The sequence below is a fragment of the Plecotus auritus genome (assembly GCF_963455305.1).
Source record: "Plecotus auritus genome assembly, chromosome: 8".
Taxonomy (NCBI): domain Eukaryota; kingdom Metazoa; phylum Chordata; class Mammalia; order Chiroptera; family Vespertilionidae; genus Plecotus; species Plecotus auritus.
This window is the reverse complement of record NC_137782.1, coordinates 137236218-137255971: the sequence shown is the minus strand read 5'-3', so window position 1 is coordinate 137255971 and position 19754 is coordinate 137236218. Positions and strand designations below refer to the sequence as shown.

Here is a 19754-nt window from a genome sequence, read left to right as displayed (position 1 = left end):
AATTTATGATATACAGAGCATTATGTGCAAATTTCAAAACCTGTTACAGCTCCTAATAGAGTATTTTTAAAAATTAAATATCAACTTGACCATTTAAAACAAGAGAACAAGTAAGATTTTCAGAGCCACCTATATTCCAAACAAAATGTAAATTATATTTAAGCCATTAAAACCATACTATATTGTAGCGATATTAAATTAACGTATTTAAATATTTTAGAACAGAAAACTAGAGAGAATAAAATTAATACTGGTCATTACAAATCTTATTTTCTTAAAATAGGTAAAACAATGATTTAAGCATAGCACAAATAATAGAATGTTATGAGAATTTAAGCACAATACATTTATTTTAAGTATATTAAATAATATAAATATTAATTAAGAAAGTTTACATAAACATATAAAAACTGGATAGAGATTGCAATGGTCTAAATTAGAAATTCCTAACAAATACAATTCTTACTCATTTGTTTATATGGCTAAAGAATGAGAATTTATAATTACAAGAAATTTAGAAGGAATATAACATTTCCTACTTATACAGAAAGCTTATATTAAAATTCCAGTTTTATAATTATTCCATAAAATATATAAAATAAGCTTACATTCTGCCAGTTTCTGCTTTGCTTCTAAGTTACCATGCTCTGTCGCTGATACTGTGGTGGGAGAGTTGGAAAGAAGAAAAAAAAAAGTAGAAATTCTTTTTTTTTTAACACTTTGTATTTTTATATGCACATATATAATGTATTATCACACACATGGTTGAGATTAATAAATTATGCTCAACTTTTTAAAAGGCAGTTGAAAAATGCCATAATTCAGAAGCTTTTATTTCACGGAGGTATTTCCTAAATTTGCAGTGAAAAGGCTTATGTAGCACAACAGGTGGGCCAATATCCTGAGCTTGCAATCTCATCAGATATGGAAGGGAACTGCAACCGAGCCCAGAACAGAAGCTGTTTCAGTCTGTCATCAGAACCATGAAGTCAGCCTATTAACGCCAAGCTAAGCACAGAAGAAGCCCACACAAACCCACTTCAACAGAGACCAAAACAGGAAGTAACTCTAGCTAGAAAGACCTTTTGGCCCATCAAAAACTTCTGGGATTAACAGGATTAATCAGATAAAGAAAATTGATCATTCACACAGAAATGCCTATTTCAGATACCAGGTGAGGATCCGGCAGGCCAGCACAGTGGAGCCATGCATTCACAATGCCCTCTACTGGGACACTGATAAATAAACGAGACTAGGCTGTCCAGTTATCAGTCTGATCAGCAGTAAAATGAAAATTTTCATGTTCTTCTATAGCATTTTCTCAATATTGCTTTATTTTATATAGAACAGATATCAACCTCGGCATTTTTCTCAAGAACTGAAGTGACTTTTCTTAATTCTATAATCTATTAATGGTATTATATAGTTTAGGATATTTTGTTTATAAGAATTAGTTGAGTAGAGCAGATACTTTACCTGGTTGATCTTTCTTGTCATAATACTGGTATATCCCAATATCTCTGTCTACAGAAGGGAAGAAATAACATTAGATTATGGTAAAAAGTTCTGGAGAATAAGAAGTCAACCAGACTATCTGGCAGGGTGGGAGTGAGTATAGGCCGGGAGAAGGACAAAAGCGGTCTCTTTACGTTACTAGAAATAAAGTAATTTGAAAATATCTAGACATGGGTTCATGTATTATAGGGATACTGGAAAGTTTACCAATCTAATTAGAAAAGATTTACACAAAACTAAAATGGCATGAGGAAAAGAGTAGTAAAGAACTGCAATTAAGGAAGACCTTTTTTCTCTGTCACACTTCCTCTGATATTTTTCACAGGGTGTTACCCCAAGGGAACTGCCACTAAGCAATGCTAAATGAAATCCGTGGAGGGAAGAAAATGCTCTAACTCTTAGATTCTGCTTTCTTTTCTCTTATTTAACTCAAGTCTGGTAGGGTGTTTAGTGGGGAAGCTGTACGAAAGAAAGAGAGAATTAGAGTCAGGTATGGACAAATTATCTGAAGCTGTTTAGACTTAAAGAAAAACCTTCCAAACCCATTCAAAGTCGGATGTTCTGCCAAGGCTACAAAAGAAGCAAAGCTAGGTTTTCCTAGATGCTGAGAGTGATTTAATGAAGGAAATCTGTTCTTACAATTTAATTACCAAAGAACAAAATAACTTTGTCCATTTTCTTACTATCTGTGAATAGTGAAATATTTTTCTTTGAAATAACATTTGTTTCCTTCCATGCAAAATAATTCTAGCTACTAACACAAGGACAGAACTGTTTCCAAAGAAGTGGAAGGGAAGCAGTACAGGCTGCCCCCTAGTGACTGACTGCTCCAAACTTTCTCAATTTGAATGATGAAACTTCAAAAAAATATATTACAGCTATATATTTGTATATAGTTTTCAAAATAGCCAATCATGAATACTTACTGAAGCTATATTTTACTCGTTATGCTATTAATTTGGAATATAGTTTTAAAGAATGCAATTCATTTCTACTAGACTGAAAATATCTAATAAGGCGTTATTGGGAAAGGTCCTAGGTAGGGATCCTAAGGTATTAGTAATATTTTCTTCCTTTTTTCCCCTATTGCTTATGGCTTGATTTTAAAAAAATATGTGCCCTGACCTGGAATTGAACTGGTGACCTCCTGGTGCATGGGACAATGCTTAACCAACTGAGCCACACCGGCAGGACTGTAACTATTCTTTAAAAAGAAGTGTGATATATATATATATATATATATATATATATATATATATATATATATATATATTCAATAACCTATAGATATAATTTTTGTCTTACAGATATTAACTTTCAGTGATTAATGCCTTAATATACATACATTTCTGAAATTTTAAATCTTAATGAAAATGTACTGTTTGATATTTTGAAATTCTCCAGAAAATGTTCATAAAGCAAAACATATTATTATTAATTATATTTATTATTATTAATAAAGCCACCAGAATTGTACTCTGGTTGGAATCTTTTCATATATATACATTTTTATTGATTTTTTTGAGAGAGAAGAAGAGAAGGGAGAAAGAGAAACATTGATGTGAGAGCCAAACATCTATCAGCTGCCTGCTACACACCCCCTACCAGGATCAAGTCCGCAACCCGGGCATGGGCCCTGACCAGGAATTGAACTAGCATCCTTCAGTGCATGAGACAACACCCAACCAACTGAGCCACACCAGCAAGGGCTCTAGCTGGAATCTTAAACTGAAGTATTTTCTTCTCTGATCATAATTGCCTACTTTTTTCATCTCTCTTGCTCCCTTACTTTCATATAGCTAGCTTTTATGCTTCTTTGAGATCAATAGCTTAATCCCTTCATTTTCTCCTGGTCCATCAGCCCTTTCAATCTACAAATTCACTTTCTTAGTCTAGAAATATTTCTTTGATAATTTCCTCCCCTCCTTTTTGTTGCTTTTCATGGAGTTAGTATTAGTTGAATTTAGAGTTCCTAGGTTGAATAGCTAACATTCTCTTTCCTATTTATTATCTTTGTTTTTTTGCCACAGCATTCATTTTATTTTTCTAAAACGTATACTTCAACATAATTATGTTTTCTTAATCATATGTTCATTGGATAAATTTGGAGGGGAAAAAATAAAAAAAAGTTCAATGTGCTATCTTTCCATTTTTCAGAGACAGCCACTAATAACATTTGTTGTCTCTCCTTAAGAGTATTTTTCTGTATGTATTTTATTACTAAAGTGCTATAATGAAAATACCACTGTAACATTTTTGTTTTACAATTGCTAAATTACTGGGTAAATAAACGCTTATAAATAATGTTAAAAAATAAAATATAACCCTGGCCAGGTGATTCAGTTGGTTGTAGCATCCTCCTGTACACCAAAAAGGTGAGGGTTCGATTCCCAGCCAAGGCACATACCTAGGTTGTAAGTTCAATTCCCGGAGTGGATATGGAAGGCAACTGATCAAAGCAATCGATCAATGTTTCTCTCTCTCTTTCTCTCTCCTCCTTCCTTTCTCGCTCAAATCAATAAAAACATATTCTCGGGTGAGGATTTAAAAAAATGATAAAAATAATAAAATACAAAATACATATGATTAAAAATATACACAAACCAGGAAGGAACAATACCTTTTAAGCCTTCTGTGCGCCCTTTTCTATTTCATCCCACTCCGTCTCTTCTCAGAACAATACTAAAATTTTGTGTTTATAATCCTAACTTTCTTTATAGTACTACCATATATATTTGTCTCCTGAAATAAGACACCATTTAATTTTGCCTGTTGTTTTTAAACTTCCTCTAAATGCTATCATATTATAGGAACTCTTCTGCAACTTATTTTTAAATTCATTTGCCTAATATTGCATTTCTGACATTCATCTGTACTGTTGCATGCAGTTGAAATTCTTTCACTTTCTTTGTTGCATAAATGTATTTACCCATTCTCCTGCTGATTGACATTGGGTTGTTTCTAATTTCCTGGATTATAAACAGTAATACTGTAAACATTTTTGTAAAAATCTCCTGGTGCACAAGTGGCAGGACTTTCACTAGGTTATATATCTAGGAGTTGAATTATTAGTCAATAGGTGACGTACTCTTTCAACTATACTAGATAATGCCAAATTGTTTCCTAAGGTGGTTGGACCAAATTATACTTTCACTAGCAGTGAGATAAGCTCACTTTCATTCTTTGATGTGTGTTTTTTCTATTTTCTAATAAGCTTTCTTTTACTCTTTTGAGTTTTACATTTTTTTCTGCTACATATCTTTTAATTCCCAAGATATAAGTATAACTTTCCAGTGTTTTCTGAAGCTTCTGCATATTGTTCCTTGCTGTTCATATTTAAAAATCAGTCACAGAAAGCTGATTAGAAGCTCTGTGTACAGGAACAGGGCTTGCCAACTGGTGGGCTTCACTGATCAGCCAGGAACCCCGGTGCTTCAGGGGAAGATCCCATCATCAAATGTCATTGTGGATAGTCTTCTCTATGGGGCCATGCAGTTACTCCAGAGAGGATTCCCTGGAGCTCCTCCTTTCTTGGGAAATGTCTGGTGGCTGCGACATTCTCAGAACCAGGTGGGATTAAGAGGGCCTTACCCATCAGTATGTAGGCTTTCATCTCATCCCTGCCTTCAGTTCAGCACCTTTCCCTAGCTTCTTCCACTGGGGCGGGGATCCAAGTTTAAAGCCTCCCTCATTAAGGATTTCCACAGTATGGAAGGTTATCTCACTACTTCTCAAGCAGACTTTTAAGTCCCTTGGTTGTCACCCTCACACTACTTCCCCATCTTCTATAGTATCTGGCTCCTCAAATTTCTGTATCTTTCTAGAGTTTTGAAAAACAGACTGGCTGTCACTGGAATTCTGCTCTGTAGACACTCAATATTTAGATTTTTAAGCTTTGCTAATTCCTCCATCCCATCTTCCAAAAATCAACTGCAATTGTCTCCTTTCCTATTCTTAGTCTTTGTGGGTTTATGTCTTCTTTATTTTAATTTAATCCATTTTCCCTCATTTTAGAAGAATTTGGGGAGGAAACAAATGTGTATTAAATCCACCTGTTTAACTGGAAGTTCTATCCTTAATATTTTAAGCAAGGCAAAAAATGAAATTAAAATGACATTCATCTGTAATTATATGTTTGATATAAAGAAATGATATTTTAAGACCCAGAGTCATAGAAGCACGAGCAGACTCTTGAACCTCAGAAGGAAGGCAGGGAAAGGTGGGTGGGAAGAGATCAACCAATGAGAACTTGTATGCATATATGCATAACCCATGGACACAGACAATGGGGTGGTGAAGGCCTGGGGCCTGGGCTGGAGTGGAGGTGGGGGAAGGAGGAAGATGGGTACGGGCTGGAAGAGGTTAATAGGGGGAAAAGGAGGACCTATGTAATACTCTCAACAATAAAGATTTAAAAAAAAGAAATACTTTATAAGGTAAAGCCATATACATAAAACTGTCCTTTAAAATTCAAGAGTTGCTTTGGGTAATCAAAGAAAAAAAAAGATTTTGTAAAATATGTTCCTTAATGATATATACTTTATTTTACAATACTAATAAGCATTGTTAGAACACACTTCTATTACTCCCCCCACAAAAAAAATGTGAATTGAAAAGAATATTAATATAATTAATTGTATGTCTTAGCTATATGTTTGAAATATTACTTTCATATTAAATAGAAATGCCTTTACCATTAGCCTGAAAATATTTATGAATCAGTCATTATGAACAATTCCAGCAAAAATTGAACATGTATGTATCTTAAGAGAAAAAAACATTAGGCCAATAAAATTAATTTTCACAACAGAAAATCTAACTCAAGCTGAAAAAATAAGTTAAGCAGAGTAACTAAAAGAAATTATTTTCCATTAGCCAATTTTTCATTAAGAATAAAGAAAATAATGCAACTCCAGCTGGAGAACCTAGGCTCTAACCTTTGTTAGTATTTATTTATAATGTTGTAACTTATATTTGAAAAATATTGAAATTAATTCGAGCTCATTTACCCCCAATGTGTAAGGTATTCTTCAAAGACCACAGGTGCAATTCAGTCAAGCAGAAAGACATCTGATGGCAGAAGGAATCTCTGTCCTGTTTAAAAAATAATTAAAAGGATGTGCCAATTAATTATCTCCGATTGCCAATAAAACCAAGATCCCTAGAAATAACGGGATAATTAGCCACTACTGATATTTGAGATATGGTTCATTAGAATAAACACTTTATATGTCCTTGGTTAGCCATCCAGGAATAAACTCTAGAAAAAGAAAAAAATACACTTATTTTCCTATTTACTATTGTCATCACATTGTGGTAAGAAGAATATATATTTCAGTTTGCAATGATGTGTGGTTTTTAAGAGTGAGTATATTTAAAATTATATTGTGTTTAAGCATTTTAAAAAAACATTTTTAAGGAAAGAAAACATCTGTTAGGTAGTTATTAAGTACAAACATACTTTGTGGTGTATTTTTAATGTACAAAGCAGATATTTACTATCTCTCACATACAAATGGGCGAATTAAAATAAAAATAGCAAGGTAAATGGTATATAGTTACTATTACAAGAAACACATTTACTTAGAAGTAAACTATGTGAAACCATGTTAGTATTCAGGTTAGTTTGTTATTCTACTCCAACTCCATTAAAAATAACAACAAAAAATGTCCATCCTGTATTTCCTCCCAGTTTTACTAGCAGGGGTTAGTGATGGGTATTACTACTAACTTTTTTTTAAATCAAGTAGAACCTAATCAATTTTAACTGATTGGAAGAAGATCAATCTGAATCAGAAAAAAGTCAACATTTTATAAATATTTAAAAAGAATTTATATAACTTTCAAATATTTGCTTGGAGATACATCTAATACCCTACTCTATGTATACTGTACTACATATTAGAAATACATATAGTAAACTATCAGCACTTTCTTTTTGGATTTCATAAAAGAATTGTTCTTTCCAATAAACTTCTGAATAACAAAAGAAGCTTAAAAATATTTTAAGACATCTTTTAGATGGAAAAATAAAATCTCAGTGTCTTTAACATTAGGAGTGACTAAAAATATTTCCCATGCTATTCATGTGGGTGATAATACAAAATAACTTTAGACACAGTACAAAATTCTTAGGCCTTCCTTCACCTTTACATTTGACTTCAATGCTTTTATAATAATCAAGAAACATGCAGTTCAACTAATAAGACACTGTGCTAATTATTAAAACGGCAGAGTGAGCAATGTAGCAGCATAAAAGGGCCTGAGCCTGCCTGAAACAGCAGGCCTCTAAGAAAGCTACAGAGAAGTTGTAAAATGTTAGCAGAACCTATATAGGATTCCACCAATTAAATGATGATGATAACAATAGATAATACTAAGTACCTACCTCATGACAAGCATTATTCTATACATTTGATATGTATTAACTCATTGAATCCTCATAGCTACTCTTTGAAGAAGTGCCATTATCCTATATAATAAAAGCATAATAAGCTACGTGTCTGACCCATCAGTCGACCATTTGGTCGACCACTCGACCAGCCACTATGACGTGCACTGACCACCAGGGGGCAGACGCTCCAACCAGTAGGTTAGCTTGCTGCTGGGGTCCGGCCAATTGGGACTGGGCGAGAGGGCTGGACACGCCCTGGAGCCCTCCCGTGTGCCAGCCAACCTCCTGCAGTCCCTCCTCAGCCAGCTGGCCCCCACTGGCCCTGATCGGGATTGGGCGAGACAGCTCCGATCGGCCCCCTGATCACTGGCCAGGCTGAGGGACCCCACCTGTGCACGAATTCGTGCACCAGGCCTCTAGTTACTTGCATAAGGAGGAAAACGAAGCACAGATAGGTCAGATAGCCAGCAGGTAGTGGAGATAGTCTAAAGATGCATGATGAAAAGTGATAGACTAATTAAGTTGAAAAGGGTAGAAAGGAAACAGGCTATAATAATAATAGTAAATTCTGGATTGATCTGAATTCACTCTTTTCCTTATACGGAAGTGCCATAAAACGTTAGAGATGGAACAAAGAATCTTTCAATCTCTAGATCTGCCTGACTCTAACCAAAGCTAGCTGCCACTGCACACAGGTAGTCGGTAACAGAGCTAGTGGACTGTGTTACTATGAAAGAGGACACATCTCCTTCTCAGAAGGGAACAGGCGAAAAGAGACATTAAGCCAATTATGAGTTTTTCAATTCATTTGAGTATTATTACCTTTCAGAGTTGTCACCTTAGAAGTGACTCTAGTGAGGCTGCTGTTACTCAAAATATTTCCAAAGCTGTGTTCTTTGGAAATTCTTTCATTAGTTTTATGGGGCTCATTTCATAATGACTACATTATAGTTATACTTTGTTTTTAAACTAACATACTTCCTGTATTTTGAATATGTAAACTGCACCCTTTTCATTGGGATAGGTAAGGTCTGGAATGTTTATTTAAATAATCAATTAATTAAATATTTATTTTTAATTTTTTTTTAAAGCTTAATGTGTAGACTCTAGATTCTAATTGCCTGGTTTCTTATTCTATCTTCTTGGCTTACTAGCTAACTTGAATAAATTACTTAACTTCCCCATTTCTAGGTTCTCCCTACCTCAGGACTGTATTGAGGGTACCATTATTCAGTTACCTTATTGTTGCCATTGTTGATGCTACTCAATATGTCTAGCACGTGCACATTCATTTGGAAAAAAACAAAAAAAGTATTAAATATGATCTCTCACTTTATATAGTTATTTCACAAGATGAAATGAAATGAATGAATGAATACTAAGTATAATAGGGGTTTTATGAAGGAAAAACATCTGAATGTGGAGAAGTTTCTACATAAAAGGAAGTATTTGAATTAGGACATGTAAGTGGGTTAATAATTCAAAGGGATAGGGAAGAAAGGAAGTGATGAAACAGGTGCATACTTCCTCTGATATTGAGCATCAAAGTCACAACTTCATGCTACTACTCAAATGTAATATTTATTCAAATGTCTATAATTAGAATTTATGGCAATTTTAGCAAAGACAAGGTTGAAGTTTAGTTATTAGTAGCTACATAAAAAGATTTTTATCACACAAATTAAATATAAAATTTTATAACTGAAACCAAAAGGGCAATACCTTTACTTACTCTTCAACAGAAGACTGCATTTGAAATGTTATTTTTAATAACATATTTTTAGCTTAATTCAATAATGAATAATCTGTCAAAACTTTCCCTGATGACAGAAATGAAGAATGGAATAAAATTTCCTTTGTAATCCACACTGGCTATTTCTAAGAGGCAGGAATGCTTTTAACTAAAATACCAATAAGTCCACTATTCACATCTTTACTAAGTTTTAAATTCCTAAACTACTCAGAAATCATGTTGTTTGGGTGGAAATAAGCAAAATGAGGTCTATGGAGAGCTTCTTATGTCAAGTGCAAAGCCCTTAACCCTTTGCGTTTGGATATAATGGGAAATTCTGAGAATGGTACAGTGTAGAGTCTATAATCTGGGCATGTCTTCCAGTTAAGCACCTAAAAATTCATGTCTGGTTCCAATGAGGGTGGGAAGACAGAAAAATGTATACTGGTAAGCTAGTTTTCAAAATGACGTACAAACAACACTGCTCTAGTTCCTACTAAAAAATAAAGGACAAAAAGGTGAGAAAGACATTCTACTTTATAAAGAACCCCTATGTGGCCCCACAGGGAACATTTGTATAAGGCGGGGAGAAGTGACTGTAGGGGTGGTCCCCTGCAGAAAGTAAGCGGACTGTAGCCCTTCAGATTAGTGGACTCATTGAGGTGATAGTATCCATATAAAATGGGATCCACACCCAGCTAGAGTAGACATGGTGGCCAAGGAGTAATCCATACACCAGGTGACAATCATTAGCTGATAGATAACGCAGGCCTAACGAGTAGTAGATAGGACAAGTGAGAAAATGGCTATGTCCAATAATGACGGGCTTATTTATGAACATGTGACAACCCCTGTGGACTCCACAAAATATGTGTAATTAAGGAGAAGGCTTTGCAGGTATCATGCATTATCAGAGGGCAAAAGACAATCATGTATGGATTATTCATCCTTCTTTTTCCATGAATGTCAAATATCTGCTAGTAAGACCATATAAAATTAAAGAGAACTGATGGAGTAAATAAAACAAATTTGCAAAAATCTGTAATAATAACTAGATGGACATGGTGGGAGGGAACCAAATCAATATCCTGTTTAGTCCTCAAGATGTCTTGCTGTCTCCACAGTGTGCCGTTTTTTCAAAAGATGCAGACCTTTAAACATCTTGCATTTTACTCAAGAATGCCAGTGGTTGAAAAGAATTTCCTCATTTAAAAATTCTGCCTGAAGGAAGTAGTCAAGACTGAACTCGTATTATTCAAATATTGTATTAGTGCATAAATAGTTGTTTTGGAAGGGGGAAGAATTTCAGAAGAATGCTGGATTCTGCATTTTGGGAGAGGGGTATGAAAAAGGGAGCGCCAAACAAAGTAAGTTGAGAAATGCTGCCCTACTCAGTGCTCTTGTGCATTTCTCTGGGGATAAAATCCAATGTACTTGACTTGGAACTAGAACAGAAGTAGCTATATTGGATGGAAATGAATGAAAGAATGAATTAATTAAAAATACAGCAAACTGTCTTAATATTGAATAGGGAAAAGAATTATCCAAATGAAAAGAATAGCAGATGGAAGAACCTAAACAAATAAAAATTGCCCATATTTTTTCATTTATTTTAAAATCTTTGTAACATTTGCAACTTTGCTACTTTAATTTTATAAGGTAGCTGATTACAGTCTTAGATGTCTCAGAAGGTCATTCTGAATCCAAACTTCAATCTCGAAGAGAGAATAAGAAGCATGATTTAAATAGAGTATGAACAAAATTTAGATTTTTTTTGTTCTTTTGTGTGTGGGGGCAGTTGAGGGGGGTAATCTATGATAGCCCAAATTTTCAGGACAGAGATGAGAGGATCCTAGAAAGCCCATTACAATAAATTAATATTTATTTGACTTAAGAATATTGTTACCATATAAACTAAATTTTAAGAAAGTAACATGAAAAATAGAAACAGCTGTACTTAGATGCTATGCCTTGTTATACTTTTGATAATCTTTTAAAAAATGAAAACTATGTTTTAGAGATAAAGATTACCTTGTCACTAAATAAGTCTGCAAAATACTTGCTTTTCTTGGTTTCTGAAGTCAGCTATTTTGATTGCTTTGGGAAGAACTGAAAGCTTGAGGGCAAATAAGACCCTAATGTAAAACATGATGGGAAGAAAGAATTAACAAAGAGAAGACATTGGTGCAGTTTAACAAAGATAAATGACATTATGGCGCCAACATGACATTTAAGATGAAGGTGTATTAACAAAATGCCTCAAACAGCCTAAGGGACTATCTTGGGCATGAATTTAGAACATATATTTGCTATTTATTATCAAGAGATATTCTGAGGAACATCTATTCATCAATTCAAAATGTACAAAAATAAAGACAACTAAAGAGCAGGAATTTAACATAAACCCCTGGCTAGTTGTGTTAGGTCAGTGGTTGGCAAACCACGGCTCGCGAGCCACATGCAGCTCTTTGGCCCCTTGAGTGTGGCTCTTTCCACAAAATACCACGGCCTGGGCAAGTCTATTTTGAAGAAGTGGCATTAGAGGAAGTTTAAGTTTAAAAAATTTGGCTCTCAAAAGAAATTTCAATTGTTGTACTGTTGATATTTGGCTCTGTTGACTAATGAGTTTGCCAACCACTGTGTTAGGTATTCTAGTCATCATTAGATAATTTTCAAATTACATTAAACATAGAATATTCCCCATAATATTTTCTCTAATGCTATCAACATAAAATTATATTAATACCTGTAAAGTATATGCACGAATGTATTTAATCTATGTTATATTAGAACTAAAAACATTGACATATTCAACATTAAACAAAATAATTAAGTAATTATAAAATTCATGAAAGGACAAAGGAGTCTCAAAATAAAGAGACTTCAAGCTTGGCCCTGGCTGGGTGAGCATCGTCCCATACACCAAAAGCTGCAGGTTTCATTCCAGTCAGGACACATACCTAGGTTGTGGGTTCCATCTCTGGTCGGGGATTGTATGAGAGGCAACTGATCAATGTCTCCGTCCCACATCGATGTTTCTCTCTCTCTCTCCTCCCCTTCCTTTCCCTCTAAAATCAATTAAAAACCTATACTCAGATGAATGTTAAAATAAATGAATGAAAGAAAGAAACAGGAGGGAGGGAGGGAGGAAGGGAGGAAGGAAAATTGATTTTAAAGGGGAGAGAGAGAGAGAGAGAGAGAGAGAGAGAGAGAGAGACTTCAAGTTTGGATTGAACCAATTATGACAGAAGACTGAAGTATTAGGAACACTGGGTCATTTGGACCTGTGAGTTCCATATCTAAATATTAATTAAATATCACACATACTTTGAGCATTTTAGGTATATGACATTTTACCACGAGTCATAGATACAAAGATTTATAAAGCAGAGTCTCTACTATCAAATACCTGTAATCTAGTGCAGCAGATAACATAATCACAAAAAACAACAATATGGAGTTTGTGTAAGTGCTAATTTAGCAACATAAACAAAGGGCTATGGGTGCTCCATAGATATTCTAGTTTGATTATAAAGAAATGTTCTTAGAAAGTAGAGAGCATTTTGATAGAGGGAAAGATAAAAAGGAGAGAACAATTTACAAAAGCATAAATTAGACAGAAAGATGCAAGGATTATTTGAGAAAAAATAAGCAATTGGTTTGGTGCACAAACAGAAGAGATAAAAATCAGGGCCACGCTAAGGAAGCCTTTGAATGCCAAACTTAGGAATTAAGATTTGATATCCATTAGGTAGCTAACTGAGGAATAATAAAAAGTGTCTGGTCTGGTAAAGTATTTTAGGAAGGGTAATCAACAGATGAGAATTATTGTTTGAAGATTAACTGTGTGGGTGGGAATATTAGAGGAGGGAGGAATATTTGATACAAGTGACCAGTTAGAAATGGAATAAGTAACAGATAACACCAATATTCCTTAACAAAGACTTGAATTGGGATGGTGGCAGATGGAATGTAAATAAAGAAACAGATTTAAGTGATCTTGTGAAGAAAGAATGAACAGCATATGAGGACTGATGAATAGTGGAAGTGAGGGCAAAGGAAGAATCTGGAGTAACCACCAAGGGATGGGGATCTGATTACTGCACAGATAGTGACCCTTGCTGTGAACATGGCTCCACTGAGTAGACATGCCTCCGTCATCATGTGCCAGGTAAAAGGGTTCCAGTGCATTCTGTTCACAATGACTGCCTCATTTATTCAATGCACACACCTCAATTTTCCTAGCACCCAACCTGGCTATTAGCCTTCCCCCTCAGCTTGTAATTCTGTCTCTTTCTCTTCCTCAGACTACGCTTCAACTTCTTCACCATCCCAAAGGACTCACAAATACCATTTTTCTTGGCCACACCTGGTTCCCAGAAACCTCTTACTCATAGCTGTTCCCACCTGGTGTATCCAAGTTTCAAGGGCCGCACTTGACTTAAAACATACTTAGAAATAGGTTAATCTAGAAGAGGAACAAGTTTTGCTCATGTCAGTAAGTTGAATATTAGAAACAGTGGGAATTAAAGGTATAAGTGTAGATATGGGTAGAAAATGTTAAGCTGGTAGCTAGAAATACAGGAAAGAGACCTGGATCATATAAAAACTATTGTGGGATAGTCTAAATAGAAAGAAAAGTTAAAACCACCAAATAAGGTCCAAGAAGAACACTGAAGTCAAGGGTAGGTATTTTTGTAATTCTCCAACAAGGAGAAAATGAAAAAGCCAGATTGAAGAGAAAATGATATATGTGTGCTTAAGTTACAAGGATCAAACTTGTTTCCAGATTTTAATGTAGAGATGACCTCGATATGGTTTAATGAGAAGTAATGTTTTATGGGGGACACAGACATTAAGTCTTCTAAAGTAGGTGTGGATCTACTGCTCTGAATGCTGGGCTCCGAGCCAAAAATTTCTTAATTCTAATCCTGCTGTGACAAATTTACTCCAAATCATTTAACCTTTGCCTCAATTTCCCCACTTGCAAAAGGGATAATAATATTGACCTACATTTGTAAGAATGCTGTAAGTATTAATTAATATTGTATAATGCTTTGAAGATGAAAAGTGCTGAACATTATTAGTGGGTGTTGCACAACTAATTGCCTCTAATGCTGAAAAGTTTATCCTTTAATTTTATTCAAACAGCAGTTATCAAATAAGTGTCCTAGCTTCCTTAGTGACATTTATCTTCAAATATGATTTTTAAATTATTATTTTAAATATATAGGGCAGGGCAAAAGTAAGTTTACAGTTGTGAGTATGTAAAACAGTTTATTCTTACATTATCATTTATTAATTATTATATTACTTTCCATCCAAATAACTGTATTAGATATTTTCTATATTTTATCATAAGTATTATATCATAGCATATCAAATTCTAGATCAGTTCAGAAGTCTGGAACACCTTACCTAAATGTTAAGTGTAAATATTCGGGACATATCTAATAATGCTCACCCACTGTGAGTTTTCAATAAATGCTAAAAGGTAATACCTTAATTTATAAAATTTTAGATTTAACAAATAGCACTCAGCAATTAAACAGTAGAAGCAAAATGCAAAAGCACAAAACAACACTCTATCATGTCCTCATTCTTAAAAGAAGGTACAGAACCTAAAAGCACAAAAAAAATGGAAAGAGCATTTTTTAAATCCATTAGACACTCTGGCCTTTTGTTTCTTCTTGGGTTTTTAAATTGTGATAGTAATGCATGCTTTTTGTTTAAAAAATGCAAAAAAAAAAAAATAGGTTAGTACTGAATGTTAAAATGAACATGTTCTCCTCCCTATCATCCTCCCACTCTGAAGGGAGCCACGGTCCGCGCAGCACCGCCTGTGGCCTTCCACAAATTGATGAACTTAGAGTATGTCTACACCCATACTGACTTGGTTTGTATTTTGTAAAGACAGGACTTTACTATACATACAATTTGCTTTTTTATTTTTTTATTGAACACCATAGCAAGGATATTCTTCCTCTTGTATATACAGATTTACCTCATTGTTCTTAAATAACTGCAATGGATAGTGATCATAATTTAATTAACCATTCCCTTAACGGGAAACATTGTTTCTACTTTTTGCCTTTCAAATACTACTACCACTATGAAAATATATGTGCACACCTTACGTTTTGATAGGTGCTGTCAAACTGGCCTCCACGATTGTACCAATTTACAAGTCCACCAATCACGAGGCTGCCCATTTCCTTATGACCTCAGTAAGATGGAGTTTTATCAAAGTTTTAATCTTTGCCAATCTGGTAGGTAAAATAATGGATCCTTTTAGTTTTAAGTTCCATTTTCCATACATTAAAAAGATCAAATGTATTTTCATATATTTTTTTAACAACTGTGCCCTATAAATGACATTTTTCTAGCTTTTGCCCATCTTTTTATTGAGTTCTTCATTGCTTTCTTTGTATATGAATATTAATCCTGTTATATACGTTGGGCATATTTAGTCCTTTGTAATTTTTTCAACTTTATAAATGAGGAAAATAAGGTAATGTATAATTCACTCTTTTAAAATTGGGAATAACATAACAGGAAGCTCTTTGAACTCAATTCAGTGAGTGCTGTGCAAAGTGCCATAGCCAGAGGATGGTTCTTCATAGCTGCTAAAAATTGGTCCGACGATGCTATTTCAGGATGAAGCAAAGGCAGTAGATTCTATGTCACAACAAAACTTGTGCATCATTCTAATTAAAGAGAGGTTGGAAGAAATTCTGTGCCTAGAAAAAATAGAAGTCCCTTCACTTTCCCAAAATAAATTGTGGCAAAAATCTTGATAGATCTCCTGTTATACTTAAATTTGGAAAATATTTCTCTAGGGCATTGTACAACTGTTTAATTCACTTAGTTAAATAGATCTTGTCAATTTAACATTTTCCCTACTGTAAGCAGTTTTGACATTTAGACAATGTATCACAATGGCTTCTTCGCTGTGGCCTGTTTCCTCCTCTTCTTTTTACTCATTACATGCAACAAATTAAATTTCACTAATATTTAAAGATCAGTGTTGACCTTTGCATGGCCGTTTTCTAGGTTCCTGTTAATACAAACACCTTGTTTGCTGATGCTCATTTTAAATATTTTGCTGCACACAATTTCCAATATTCCTAAGAGACTTATATCTAGTTGATGTGCATTTTTCCCATATATAATTGCAATGGCTTACAGAAGGCATTTTAGAAAGAAAGTAAAATATGCTTGCATAACTAATAATATTAACAACAATAAAATAATCTTTGCTTACCACCACCTCCAACACATGTACCACCCTTTCTTTCTTAAAATATATAAATTTAATTGTTTTTACATATCTCAATCACAACAATAAAAAGACAAGGAAAATAAAAATGTTGGCAAAATGATCATGATATCAATTCTAGGTTTTAATTCCATAAGTATACTTTTATGCTACACTTGAATAGACAGAAAGAAATGTGATTTTAAAGAAAAAATAAACTGAATTTCAGGAATAATTCCTAAAGAGCTGAGTTACAGACAAGAGAACACTGACATGCTCTTATCTAAACTAATGCTATCTGCCAAAATAATTTGTCAATTTAGAGTTACTGTTTTAAAAAGTATATAAATCAAAGACTGTTGCAAAGTGAGCGAGAATAAAAAAGATAGAGATCCTTTCTCTTCAAACAGGAAAGACAGTGAAAAATTTTGAAGTAGCCTGCAGCTATACCACCTCAACCTTGTCAGATTTCACTTGTCAACTCTCTGATGACAGATTGCCACCCCGCTCTAAAAAACTAACCCTAGTAACTGTTGAAAGAAATGGCTTCTTATAAAAAGGGGAATATCTCATGCAACTTGATAGTTGTATACCTGGAAATCCTTTTTTTCCCAAATGAAACCTGAAAAACGTTTTTCTTTAGCTTTTTATCAAAACTCAGGAGCTAAAGACCTCTCCCACTCCGGGGAAGCAAAAAGAGGATAACATTTTTAAAAACCTATTAAATTAACTTCATTATTTCATTTAATCCTCACGGTAACCTTCTGAAATTATATACTAAATTGTGTGTGTATTTGCATGTATATATAGCATGTGTGTGTGTGTACAGTATTTTTTCTGGGCAGGGAATAGTTTCTCCAAGTTCATTTGCTTCCCTGGTCCACATCCCCAAATGAAATCTGATAGATTCTAACCCTCTTAATTTACAGATATGAAAACTGAGGTCCAGGGAAGGAAAATAATCTGCACAAGTTCAGTCAGCTTGTTAGTGGGATGGTGGGGACTAGAATTCCTGTCCACATATTAGCTAAGCGCTGTGCTAAATAGAGCCTTGTAGTTAAGCTTCTGCTTCAGCCCCTGAGATGAGTGTCAATGTAGGCTTGTGTAATTAATCCATGGCGAAAGATAGAGATGGAGTTTATATTCTCACTAACTTTATTTTGCTTAGGAAGCTCTTGGAAGAAGTTACTTGAATGACGAAGGATTATTTTTAATTAATACATCAACATTTTGTAAATAAACTGATGTACTTAAACATCTGATTAAAAGTAGGATTTCTTAAATACTAAAGAATCTTCACAGTATTTGTTTAGCAAACTTCATAGATAATATAAAAATAGCTCCAACATGAATTATGTTTTATGGCTATTAAATAAATTAATGTCTTCCTTTTAAATGACTACATTTTATCAGAAAAGCTTTATTTCTACTTTGACTACCTTTATTTCATAGTGGCTCTCATTAAGTTCTCAGCCCCTCAGTCTCTATGACAAATTCTTAATAAAATGGGGAGTACTGGGGCGGAGGGGTGGGGGAACAGATCAACCAAAGGACTTGTATGCATGCATATAAGCACAACCAATGGACACAAGACACTGGGGGGGTGGGATGAGGGCATGTGACAGGGGGTAGGGGAGGCTGGGGGAAGGTCAATGGGGGGAAAAAAACAATAAAAATAAATAAATAAAAAATAAAAATAAAATGCAAACCCTAAATACTCAGTTTGAGAATTCTGTAGTGAATCCTTTTATATTGGTGATTGATTTTCCTTCATACTCTTTCTTCCCCAATTGTTTTTTTTTCCACCTTTACTAATGGATTGTCACAGTGTTATCACTTACATAATACTTTTATTATTTTGTTTCAGTGGCTGAATGGAGAACCAAAGTAGGTAACTCAGGAAAATAGAGCCTTTTCTTATTGAAATGAAGGCTTGTGAATAACCACTAAGGTCCCCTGAGAAGGGATCAATTTCACTTTAATATATTTAACACAGGCATACATCATCACAGCTTAAAATGTTAGTAATTCCCCAATGTAGTAGGAAATTATTACCTGATATTTAAATATCAGTAGACTAAAACAAGATCCTAGATTATATTTTACCCTAAAGCCCATACAAATGGATTAATAAAAAAAAAGTTTCCTATGCTTTCAAAACTGCACTAATATAAAGCTATGCAGTAAATAGGATAATGTATTTGAAAATATGTGGCAAATGATAATAGTTCAATAAATGTCAGTTTCCTTTTCCTGAATATTCAATAACCATAAAAGAGGCCCATTTTAATAATACAAAAGGAAAACTATTCTAATTATTTTAGCAGTTCACTGGGTATCATTTCATCTTCTATTTTCAGTTTGGTTCAACTTACATTTGCTAGCATCTACAAAGTGCCAGCCACTGGACCAGGTATTCAGCGATGAAAGAAAAAAAGACAAGTAGTATTTGCACTTGAAGGGGTCATAACTTAGTGGGGGATGCAGTGATAGGAGAAGAACAAGAAATACAATTACATCACTGTATGGAAAATAAATCAGAATCATGTCCAAGAAAGTACAGGGAAGAGAGTTTATTAATTCTAGAATCTGACACAATTTCAATCCCAAAAGCAGAAATTATATAGAGTCATGTGTCATGTGTCAGTTAACAATGGGGATATTTTCTAAGAAATGCATTGTTAGGCGATTTCATCATTGCGGGAACATCACTGAGTGCAGGCTGTATGGAACAGCCTATTGCTCCTAGGCTACAAACCTGTACATAATGTTACTGTACTGAATACTGTAGGTATTTGTAACACAATGATATTTGTGTATCTACACATAGAAAGGTATTGTAATATGATATAAAA

At 34.2% G+C, this 19754-nt stretch overlaps 1 protein-coding gene across 5 annotated transcripts in view; it reads right to left on the bottom strand.

Moving 5' to 3' along the window:
* Nucleotides 1-19754, bottom strand: part of WDPCP (WD repeat containing planar cell polarity effector) — a 281383-nt gene that overhangs the window by 216218 nt on the left and 45411 nt on the right. For 4 of the 5 annotated variants that reach the window (XM_080686004.1, XM_080686006.1, XM_080686007.1 and 1 more), the window contains exons 2-4: nucleotides 6525-6609; nucleotides 1477-1524; nucleotides 609-659 (exon numbers count right to left, since the gene is read on the bottom strand). In XM_080686004.1, the coding sequence (XP_080542130.1) occupies nucleotides 609-659; nucleotides 1477-1524; nucleotides 6525-6585 (160 nt within the window). In that variant the 5' untranslated portion in view covers nucleotides 6586-6609. The remainder of the gene's footprint in view (nucleotides 1-608; nucleotides 660-1476; nucleotides 1525-6524; nucleotides 6610-19754) is intronic. The other variant, XM_080686005.1, reaches the window with a different exon arrangement.